Raw genomic sequence first — 12,271 nt, forward strand, 5'->3', positions numbered from 1 at the left:
CCCACCTTCCGCTCATTTGTTTTCCCGACGCACATATTTTCAGGGAAGCTCGCGAACATTACGAGTGGCAGCGTCATCCTTCTGATTGATCCGAACCTTCCATACTTATCCAGAAGAGAGAGAGCCAACACGTTTCGTGAAAGTGATTCCCCCGACGATGCCTCTGTTTTAAGAGAGGATTCTCAGGACAACGACGATCTCTGCTCCCGTCACTCTTTACCGCTGAGCTCCAGACCCGATGAGACCGCTTTTCTCGCCAAATCTTGCCAAACACGCGTCACTGTTGCATAGGCAGCTGACGCCCCACGGGACGAATTTTCCACTGAAAGACCGGCAACGCGCTACTGCGAAAGCGAGACGAAGCAGACGACAGTGGTTTGGCTGCCGCGCTCGACAAGAGATGGCGCCACGTAAGTGCGCCTCGCCGATTCCTCCGAGTCCGAACGCGGGCGCTCGCGGCAGCTCTTGGCTCTTCTTCCGTGTGAGCCCGGCAAGTTCGCTTCGTTAACTCAGCGGCGACCCGACCCATTTGCCGGCGTGTGCCGCGCTCCTCTCGACAAGGACAAACGCAGATGACAGTGCTCGCGTTGGCCAGGGCCGAACACGCTCAGTCAACGCCGTGAACACTTCTTGCCACTTGTCCGTGTGCATGCATTGAGAAGTTTCTGTTGGCTCGACACGGCGGCACAGCTCGCTGATCGGAGCAGTTGGCGTTCCTCGCCTGGTGCACCTCCAGAAACAACTGTCGAAGTGTAGGATAATCAGCGCTTCTTCGTCTCTCCTTTCACCGGCAGCCCGCGACTGAACGAGCGAAACCGACTCTTCCATCGCACGCCATGCTGCCAGGTGAGTTCCGCAAGGCAAAATGTCCCGCTGCAGGCAAGCGTTCACTTGCACGCGGCGAGATTGGACACACCTCTCTGATATCAGTCGCTGCGTGCAGCTGTCTTCTCGGTGCGGCCGACCGACCCGCCTGCGATAACGCAGTCCAGCAACGGCGACATCCGCCGGCTTGACCACATTTTCCTGCCGTGACGACGTCGTGGTGTATTGGCTTGACGTCTTTGCTCGTAAACCATGCATGCGTACAAGGTCGTTTGCGTTGCGATGCGTGTTTGGAAAATACCGCCACGCAGTGCGGCGAGGAGTACGAACGGCGGCGGCGAAAGGGAAATTCTTGGCGCTGCGAGACGAGCGTCGTGCAGTGTTTTTTATTATGTGTGTTGCCGCCGAGCCTAGATGTTATCCCCGCCATTTCCGCTTGCTCTCGTTGCTGTGCAACCGTCTACTCTCATGCAGCTGTTTCTGCACTTACAGTGGTTGACAGCTGCTACACACGGTATCATAGACGGTGTTCTCCCTTTTATTGCATCTACTTTCTGTACTGTGGAGGATGCCGCTTTTACGTTGTCTCCTGTACTTGTGTATGTGTGTGCGTCCGTGTGTTTGGAAAAGAAACAAAAAACACGCACGCACACGCAACGCCAAGCGCAGGGATCGCTCGTGCTCGCGATGACGTGCCGCGTAAACAAATCGTCTGCTTCAGTCGCCCATCTGGTTTCGGTTTCTCAACGCGCGCAATGCCCGGGCGCCTCGCGCGGAAGCGGCGCCGCCGTCTTTCGCCGCTGAGTCATCGCGTCGGCACTGTCGACGCCACTTTTTCTAATCCTTCGCGCTTACGAAAATCGCTGTCGGCGCTTACCAGCCGGAGGGAACGATTCAACACAATAATGGCTAAGCGTACACACGCATGCGAACGGCGTTCTCGCGAGAGAACGCGGCATAGCTATAGACGAGGAAAAGCAATAAACGATCTTGCTAGACCGGCGACTTCACACGCGACTCGACTATGAAACCGGCGACAAATATGGCGTGACCAGCCTCGCAAAAGACCAAAAGCTATCCGTAACGAGCTCAACACGCTGGGCTTTTTTCATTTTCCCCTCTATGCTGCCGTACATTTCTATCGATTCTTTCTCGTGTGCGTTGTGTGCGCGTTATGTCGTGCGTTCTTCTTCTCCCACCTTTCGGCCGCAGCGAAACGTTAGCCTGTCGCACTACATTCAAGTATTTGCGAGCAAACAAACGAACAAAAAGCTTAGAACGACAGAAAGTTGAGCCAATTGGTAAGGATTCCCAATTTCCATTCCATTATGGACAAAAAGCCACGGACAGCGCCAATTTTCTCTTGGCTCGGAAACATCATTGCTCCGCACCACCAGCCAGATTCGCTGCTTATGCGCACGGAATGCCTTCTCTGAACTTGGCACACTCAGAGCGTGTAGAAAGCTTATCGTAAGTCATTTATTCAACGAACGGGATCTGGCAGACGTGCAAAACCTATCAGCGATGCGCAGCACAGGGGCCACAACGAAAGTTCGCGAGCGCGTCTTTTTATGACTGGCACTCGTGCTTTTGGGTGCATGGTTGGCGTTTCATTTTAGGCTTGACATGGGGGCGCACGATCCTGGAGTAAACGGCTTCGGTTCTGTAATGCGTATACAATATCACTTATCTTGACAACTTAAATCTGAAAGAAACAGCTGTGGCTGACGGGACGGACTGTGTGTGTGTCAGCGTGCATTGTTCGCGCAGTTTGATACTTATCTGCAGATGCACGTCTACACCCGATTTGGTTTGATATGTCCCGTGTTTAACGCCCCGTACAACATATAGGCTGCCGTAGTGGACTACGGAAGGATTTTGGACCACGTCGGAGTTCTTTAACGTCCGCCCAACTCACGGTGTACGAGCGTGTTCGCATTCTGCCAGTACCAGAATGTGGCCGCCGCGACCGGGAATTGAATCTGCGGCAAAGCGTAACAGCCAACACGGCAAGTCGAGATTCATGGTGCTGCAAAATGTATGCCGGAAGTCAAATCGCTCGCATTGTCGTGTTTACTACGTTTTATTGTGAGAGCAACTATACGGATTTTTACGGCGCATTCCCGTCGTACATATAGGCGTTTCCATGAGGTTCCGTATAAAGTCCAAGTGCGATAACATCGTGGCCGCGCGCATTATGTGCGAGTGAAAGCGTGCGAGTGGGCCGACGATGGTGGCTCGATCTCGCGCGCGCATGGGAGGAAGGCGTGGAGAAAGCGCGTCGTCTTTCATCGTGCGCAAGGTACCGAATGGGGGGGGGGGGGGGGTCATATTATTTCGGAGTCCCCCACTACGGCGTGCTGCATAATCAAATTTTGGTTTCAGTCCGCAAAACCCCATAATGTTATTCTGTAATTTGAACTTCCGAATAAATCGAACCAATTCTCAAGGCCCACCAAGTTCTTTAACCGATGGCTGGTATGCGCGCGCGTCCAGACTTCTGTCTCTCTTCACGTGGTCGTACAATGCGTAACACACTAGCCTTTCAAGTTTATGTGCGCAAAGCTGCCGTGTGTATGCGTGTAGCCCAGAAGTAGGTTGTTTTAATGTTGCTGGCGCCCAGCTTAGTGCATCATGGAGTAGATGCCCAATATGATAGAACACATGCACCATATCATAGAACAAATGCACCATATCATAGAATGAATTCACTAACTTGGTGCACCTTACCGGATGTTTGGGTAAACACAATTTTTTTTAAATTGCCTGTGACAGATAGCGCAATTCTAGTGCATGAGCAGGTCTACTCGAAGAGGCGGACATTACTTGCACAAAAAACTGAACTGCATAATCGACTAATTAAAAAAATCCCTAATTAAGTTTGAGCGAATTATGACACATATTGCAATTTACAAGTTCTACCCGGGGAGTTCGCAAGGCGGATATATACGCCTGCATATGCCATACGGACCACAACAAACGAAGCGAGAGATTCACGTATGCATGTAGTGTCGTGGCTTGTGTTCATCCTCGTGGCGACTCCATATATCTGTATATACATGCACCTCGCAAGTCTGCGTATAGCAACAGCTCCAGCCACCCCCCTCGTATATTGACAGAAATCATTTGTAACCGTCCGCCTTCATTCAGTGGCACATCACTCCCGTTGTGTACGACGAAAGGCCAGGCATTGTTTGTAAAGATAGAATGCGGATAAGAGAATGGGACGGCAACCGGCTATCGATCTATGTGTTCGCGTCACCGCGTGCAGCAAAGCACGGGCCCGCTCGAGGAATGTCGCGACACATGTGACAGGACGAGACACGCATCCCCCCCCCCCCCGCACGCGATCCCCCTTCCGTTCCTATTCTCGAGGGCTCTATATATCTCCGAGCCGCGCGCGCGTGCTGCACAAATTCGTAACTGCATGCATGCTGCAGCGTTCGCGGCGCTCAGACGCGCCAGAGAGACTGCCGTTTACTCGTGCGCTGACTGCCGGGTCGTCCAAATTTTCAGTGCCCGTTCCGAGTGCGCACTTCGAACGCTGTCGAGCGCACTGCCGATCGATTCAGAACAGCCAGTTTCGTGCTTCCGCACGGACGGCTTCGGTGTACCGTTCGTTTGTCGGCCACTCGCGCGGAAGGAGAAACGGCAGGAGCAACACCGCGTCGACACACTCGAAACTTTTGCATTCATTTCTCTTTCTTTCTTTCTTTCTTTCTTTCTTTCTTTCTTTCTTTCTTTCTTTCTTTCTTTCTTTGTTTCTTTCTTTCTTTCTTTCTCTCTGTCTCTCTCTCTTCCTTTCTCTCTCTCTCTTTTTCTCTTTCTTTCTGTCTCGAGCTGCGCAGTGTCGCTATACGCCACATACGTTGAGTGTACGTGAGGCGCACGTGCCGCAGGCAAATAACTCCCAGGTGGGAGTATAGTGCATGTCCTCTACCGACCCGCCGGTTGGGAGTTTTTTTATACTCCGTATGATAGGAATACAATTTTTACTCAGTCCGAGCGGAATTTTTGCGTGGAACCATGGGAGTATTTTTTTCTGTCTTTTTTATTTTTTTTACTTTGCACTGGACGGAGCTTTTCGAGGTGCAACGGGAGTATAAAAAGAGGTATCACGTCAGTTTGCGTGAATGTTTTTTATATGCAGAGGCTACTGGTCAAATTTCGAATATACACATAAGACCGCGTCAAATTCAACGAAACAAGTCATTGAAAGCACATAAATCATGACATACATAAACACTTTTGGGAAACGCCCAATGCAGAACTTTGAAAAGACATCCAACGTACACGCGACACACAAGTAGCATCGCTACCAATATATATATATATACATATATCTATATATATATATATATATATATATATATATATATATATATATATATATACACATATATATATATATATATATATATATATATATATATATATATATATATATATATATATATATATATATATATATATATATATATATATATATATATATATATATATATATATAGCCTCGAAACGACCTAGCGAGGAGCTGTGCTGTTTTCAGAAATACGACTCGCATGATCGCTCGTACGAGACCTGCCTCTCCGAAATTAACATAAGACCTTAATCAGCATAAAACTGTTAATTCAGAATAGTAACAAAAAAGTAAATGGCCTAATTTTTCAAAGTTAGCATGTCATTCTGTGGGTGTTGAAGCGATTTCGCACACTGCCGGCGTTCGCTGCAAAAAGTAGTGCGTTAGTTAAAGAAAGCAAAAAAAAAAATGTGCGTGTGCTTCATGCAAAATTAACTTTGTGCAAATAGTAGTAGCGTAACAAGAATTTATTACGTGTGAGCATGACCCGCAGCAGCCGACGTAACATCGAAAAGTGCGTATAGTCGTACATTTTTAGGCCGCACTACTTGCTCCGCATCCAAGCAATGTCTCTCGGTTGTGAAAAGGATTCACATCGCTGATCTGTCGAACGAATCCTCACACTCGGAGCCAGCAGGCATGCTTCTAAATCAGTGCCTGGGATAGAGCACAATGTTAATGCAATATCGGAAGCAACGATGTGATCAAAAGAGATGTGCGCGATAACAATTCGATTCACATCGCTCAGTAAGAAGATTTATTTACAGTACGCATATTAATGTCCTACCGTTTTTCTTGGACGAGCATATCCGTACACAGACATATAAAAACAGTTGCTTGCACTCCGGTCTTCCTCACTAGCGATACAGCACCGCAACAAACTTGGAGTATGCCATTTATGTGCGACTAGCATAGACGTCGTCGCTCGAACACTGGCTGTGTTGCTATTGCCACGCGGTCCTTTCAAACATTACACCGCACGTTGTCAGCATGTACTCACAAGGACATTAAAGTCTCATTTCACGTACTGAAGAACACAAGCTACGGTCACGCAGCACGAAAACACAGTCAGAAACATGAGCCGAAATCACGAGTCAGTGAACAGCTTCGAGGTATACGTAAGTCTTTTTTCCGCACTTGAAAACGTTGCTCTTGCATTCATCGTTGTCAGCGAAGTGATAACAGCTAATGTACTTGAAGCTGAGATACAGCGAGCATCAAATACGCCTATATAAAACACTCTCCGGGAGGAAATACGGGAAACAAGTTGACCGAAAGCTGTTACGGAACGCCACTTCACAGATGTAAACAAACCGTCCGCCTTGAGCATTGCCGACTCCGCCGAACGCGGCCGGTCGCTGGCCCGGCGCACAGCCTCACGGGAAGCGCCGCGTGACGAACCTGTTTCGGGGAGAGGTTGGGGGGGAGTTTTTAAAACTCCATGTGCGGAGTAAAATGGCGTCATGTCGTCTTAATCCTTAAGCGGAGTGAACCGAGGGAATGCCGCTGCATTGCTCCCATACATCGGAGTAAATATTCAAGGATGGGGAGGTTTTAGGGCACATCACCTGTTAAAAAATCCCAGGTAGGTTTATCTTCGTTTACAGTGTATAATGCACGCTGCAGGCTGCGTGCTGCCAATTACCTGACACAGCATAGTCCTTCATACTCCTCTACGAAGCTTTTAGTGCCACCGCTCTTGGAATTGTCATTATGTATACTGCTGATTAGGAAGAAGAAAGCAAAGGAGATAACGAGCATGGACATGCCGCACGCTGGGGTTCCATCGTCGTGTAGACATCTTTAGTACTGGAATCGGTCCAGCGGCTTTGTCGTTAGGTTGCATGCGGTCCTCATCGACGAAGCATGCGGTCCGAAGCGTGCTCTTGAGGACCGAAGCGTGCGGTCCTCAAGAGCACCGTATCGCTGACTCTTCTCTTGAAACGAAGTCCCGCAGTGACTGTGCCTCTCTCATTAGGGGGAGTAGTAACCGTCGGCTAAATGTCCAGCCAATTTGCCATACATAGTGGACTGCTTGCATCTGAGGTCATGGAAAATGCCCAATTCGAAGGCGGGGTAACTCCAGAAGTTCGGAGCGGCTCTTAGTCGCACGGACCTTAAGTCGCCTCTTTCTAGTTCAGAAAACTTAGACTGGTGGCTACTTTGACTCTAATGACAGGGATGGTTAGAATCGTGAAGCTTTCATTTTTTCCTCTGTGTAATGCCTCCCCGTATAATAATAGATCATGCATCGACATACTGACCAACTGCCACAAAAATTATTACATGGAAACACAGTTTCTACGTGGCCGGAATTTCTGCTGCCGGTGAGGCGGACGGAGCACCTAGTGCGAAACGAGCGCGTGTGTTTGAACCTACAACCGGCCTCGGGGAGCAGCTGCCTATTTATAAACATTCGTTTCGGGTCCTTATTGCAACATTCTCCCTGTAGTTCGCCTGGGCTGTGGTTTGGCAGCAAGAAAAATGCGAGGCGATTGTAACAGTGCGGATGCCGTTTTGCTGTTCACTTCGACAGGTGTTCGAAATGTTATTTGTATAGATACAGTGCGCGAGTAGTTCGTTTGTTAGATGCAGTTTTTGCCCCGGAATAAAATAGTGTTGGTTAGTAATTACAGCATGCCGATGCAAGCCATAGGGCGATGAAAATCGATATTTCTGTTACGTCTATTCGGCCCGCGTCCTCTCCGATGCATGGACCTGTTTTGCGGAAAATCGTATTCACCCAATAAGCCATCACCTTTAATTTTTTTATATGCTGCTCAGCCCCTGTTATTGCTTTGCAGGGTCGTGCTAAAGCACGACCCTGATGGGTTGGTTTACCGATTGCCGTGGCCACTGTGTTTAGGCTATACGCCATATCGGCCTCATACAGGAGGCCCAAGGTAGACCTAGCATAGTAAACTTGGAAGTTCGTGATAACGATGCCGGTGGCTGACGCAAGTATGCTCACGATTGTACCTTAGGTGTTTCGGGATTGCAGTGACTTTGCCGAACGTGAGCAGTATTATGTTTGAATTCCCCGCGATCAAGCAATTATATTGTGAAAAAGTTATTTCCAGTTCACTCTAACAATCCACAGACGCCACTGCTCTTCGTCGAGTGGGAACCGTTGCAGCTTAAATAGTTCACAGCCACACGCCGCGACTGATGATGCACGTCGCGTGTTTACAGGGTCAAGAGCCTTCGCTTTCCTTGATTGTTAGTGCCGCCCATGACTACACAGTGGTTCCGCGCCGTTCTTGTATAAGCCGACATCATGTAACTGCTTCACGAAACGAGCTAAAGTATCTGCAAACCGTGTCACACCTGGCGACTGCGACACACCAAGCAGCACCGCGCAGCCTCGCACAAGCCAGAAAGGAGAAACGATTCGCCGCGCATTGTTTTCCAGATCTTTCCTCCTCGCGGGATAAAAAGTTAACGTAGCACCTGCTTGTTTGTTCGCTCGAGCTTTGCCGAGAGCGAGACAACCGAACGGTGTATGTGCTGCACGTGTACGCCATCTACGTGTCACCTTCCACCTGGAATAGCAGCCTGGCCACGCTTATCGCTCCGGTGTCCATCAAAGATATCTGTTGTATACCTGGACGATACGCTTGGTCAGATTTGAGACGTTCTTGCCTACGGTAGCTTTCGGTGGCCGTGAGTCATCGCGCATATGTGGAGCGTCTGCATCGTCCTTACTATGGCATAAAAATATTCGCTTGCTTGTAGTTATTGCGGATACAAATCCTCGAGCTAGCGTATGTGCGTGCGCTGTGTTTGTGATTGCGACGGCTTGTCACCTATTCGCCGTCGGCGCGAAGTTGTCGACGGGGTACACAAGCCGGTTGCTCGTTCCGTACTCAAGCGAACACAGCGAAAGAGTCAGAGTCGGGAGAAAGAGAGAAGCAAAAATATTTGTCGACTGACAATGAAACAAAGATTAAAAGAAACATAAAAAACACAAGATCGCTAACACACATGCACTTAATCTATGTCAATGACGAATACAAAACAAATGCAACGAGCAATTAACAGTGGATAAAAATTAACGCTACACAAGGATACACTTAACGGTTGTCCATTAAACTGAGTTCACAGGAACACAAATGGTTGCATACGCATGGCCTGGCAGCAGCAGCAAGTCCATCAAGCGTGGAGTCGACGGCAGAGCTTTCCCGAAGAACGCTCGCAAGCCGACCTCGTTGCGGTGGATGCGATTGCTGGGCTGGGTTTCCCGGGAGTCTAGGTCTGACGTCTTCCCTCGAGCAGGTTGAGCTAACTTGAGGGGAACTACCGTGAGCTTCGTTGCAGACGTTGGTTTGTCGTCTCTTACGCCAACTAGTAACTCGCAGTTCCGACGTAGCTAGGCGGCCCAGGCGATACTGGATGGAACTAGCTCCTTGACGCTTCTCAGCAGATTGCAGGCTCAGCTTCTAGCTTCTAGACTCTAGACTGCCTAGCTCGGTCTAAAACCTGGGCCTAAATAATCTCTCCTTTCCCTAGTGCCCTGGGTGGGAGGACTGCAGATATTGATGACGATCCAATGAAGTTCACCCAATTGTATACTGGCTCCTCGCGAGGTCTTGGCCACGCACCTTTTAATTAGGGGCAAGGGAACAGGTGCTTCCCCCCTGCTGATAGAGTTTGCGCACTCGCATGGCACCACATACGCACACCCTTAAGTCTGAGCCGGGCCTCCATTGTCCGTTCATAAACATGAGAGAGAGAGAGAGAGAGAGAGAGAGAGAGAGAGAGAGAGAGAGAAACATTTATTTCATTGCGGCCCCCTGTCCGGTGCTACTGGGCGTTAGGGTGGTGGTGAGAGGCTGCCGGAAGAAACTACGGCAGCTGGCCATACGGCGCAGTTCGTAGACACGGGCTTGCACAGAGGCACCACATACACTGTCAGCACTTCCTGGTCACAGCATTGCACAGACACCACAAACTTCGGAGTATTCGCACCCCCGCCTTCTTAGTAAGCTTCTTAATGCACGCGCGGGGCAGAGAATACACAGGGGTTCCTACAAAAACCTGTCGGGGCGTCCCTTTTGGCGCCCTTTGATCGGTGCTTCGCCGAACGGAATAATACCGCATCGTGAGTGTTGATAGCACATTTTTCAAGTGCGCGAATTCATCACTTTATTTTTCGGCACGGATTTTCTTTTCTAATAATTTTCGACTGTTTCGAGTAACAAAACTTGGTTGCAAAAAGCACTGTTGCGTTGCACTTTCCGAGGCTTTCCTTTCCAACGCTGTTTCTCTCTTTTCACGGGCACGCATAAGGAAACGCTCACGAAGGTATAGTTATTTGCATCGCTAACGCCGTATAATTGCACATTCGATCTCTTACGCCGCTCCACAATAGTCAAGCGCTTCGCTAAATAATGAATGGTTAACGCAGACGTACAGTTTCTGCGTTACGCTGTACAGTATAGTTTCTGTGCGGTAGAGCTCCTGTCGCGCCTGCAGACTTTCCGCGTATATCGCCGATTCACAGCTTACACAGCCGGTTTCTCGTCAGCTCTACGGCGCCGCCGCCGATGCCCTCCTCGTGTACGCGTGCCGGCACGCAATGCGCACCGACCTCGGCCGTCTGGCAGCGCGTTCCTCCGTGCAGCCGCGTCAAACGCCGCGTGAATATCCTGCGGCGGCAAGGCGCGCACGCAGCACGGCGAATCCGTCCGCTTGCAGGAGCTTCGACATGCAGGGTACGGTCGCATCGGTCAGGTCAACGGATGTCCTTCCTCGGGGGCCCCACCTGTGCGCCGCCGTTTCTTTCTTTCTTTCTTTCTTTCTTTCTTTCTTTCTTTCTTTCTTTCTTTCTTTCTTTCTTTCTTTCTTTCTTTCTTTCTTTCTTTCTTTCTTTCACGAAGTGATAGGAAACGCATATCGGATTCCCTCTGAGAATTTACGCGGGATGTACTGAGCGTGTCATAGACGACTGATTCAGTGTCGGCTTGTGTGGTATGCGCTCCGAGTTAGCGCTCCATCGCGGCTTGCCGAGTCTGAAAAAAGGCTAGGAGAACAGGAGAGAGACAGAGAGAAGAAATGTGTAAAGAGCGCGCACGCAGGCCAAGCGATTCACCTCGGGAGTTCTTATAACAGCAGTGAACAAGGAGATACGATATTTTGCATTTGGGTCCTGTGGGCTCAACTGATCAGGATGTCGGAGCTGCGTTATGCCAGACCACTAGCCTGGGGCAATAGTCTCTTGAACACGCACTGTATTCGTACTTTATTCACACCGCTTAGCCCCCCTCACCGTGTACGTGGTTTGCGTATTCCGAGAATGTATCACATGGAAGCCGTAATATCAACGTTTAGTAAGGTAGAAAGGTGGGCGAGTTGGAAAGGACGCACACTTAATCATCAGCGCGAAAACAACGGAAGACGCCGAGTTAGAACAACACAGGACCAACGATGTCTAACAAATGAAATGTATTGAACAAGATGCTCGGAAAAGAAAACACGAATAAACCAACTACCTGCACGCACATGAAATCTAAGTGACCTGGAAATCAGACACAAAGACAAGGGCTCGTGAACTTGCTGAAGCCTTTCATATAGAAAGGTTGCGCGATGGTTGTGTATCTGAGCCATCTGTCGTTTTGTTAAATTGTGAAACGTACTTGCTCAGTAACTTTTTCTAGGTGACATAGATTTCCTGCGCACGCGGGTGTTAGTTTATTCGGTTTTATGCGAAGCATATTACGAGAGCTCAACCCAGCTCCTCAGGCGCGGCGGTGTCGCCATGAAACCACGTGACACCGTGACGTCACGATAGAGGAGAAGTGGCTTTGGCTCAACTCTTGCAAGACGGGCTGGGTGGGAATCGAACCAGGGTCTCCGGAGTGTGGGACGGAGACGCTACCACTGAGCCACGAGTACGATGCTTCAAAGCGGTACAAAAGCGCCTCTAGTGAATGCGGTGTTGCCTTAGAAACGAGCTGTTTCTAAGGCATGCGTCTCTTGCTCAGGCGCACATTTCTTTGCCGCGCCGAACGCTGCTTTGCTCGACGCTCACCGCGTCCAATGCGGGGCGCGTAGTCGCTGCCCTGTAGCCCATTGTCTTACACCCCT

General features: G+C 49.5%; 1 protein-coding gene across 1 annotated transcript in view; it reads left to right on the forward strand.

Annotated features, from left to right (window-relative positions):
• Window positions 1-252: 252 nt before the first annotated feature.
• The window catches only part of Pde11 (Phosphodiesterase 11), a 640,803-nt gene continuing 628,784 nt past the window's right edge, over window positions 253-12,271 (forward strand). The window contains exon 1 of the mRNA XM_070539554.1: window positions 253-846. Within this exon, the coding sequence (XP_070395655.1) occupies window positions 837-846 (10 nt within the window). The 5' untranslated portion in view covers window positions 253-836. The remainder of the gene's footprint in view (window positions 847-12,271) is intronic.

Source organism: Dermacentor albipictus, chromosome 1 (genome assembly GCF_038994185.2).
Source record: "Dermacentor albipictus isolate Rhodes 1998 colony chromosome 1, USDA_Dalb.pri_finalv2, whole genome shotgun sequence".
In the NCBI taxonomy this organism is placed as follows: Eukaryota; Metazoa; Arthropoda; class Arachnida; order Ixodida; family Ixodidae; genus Dermacentor; species Dermacentor albipictus.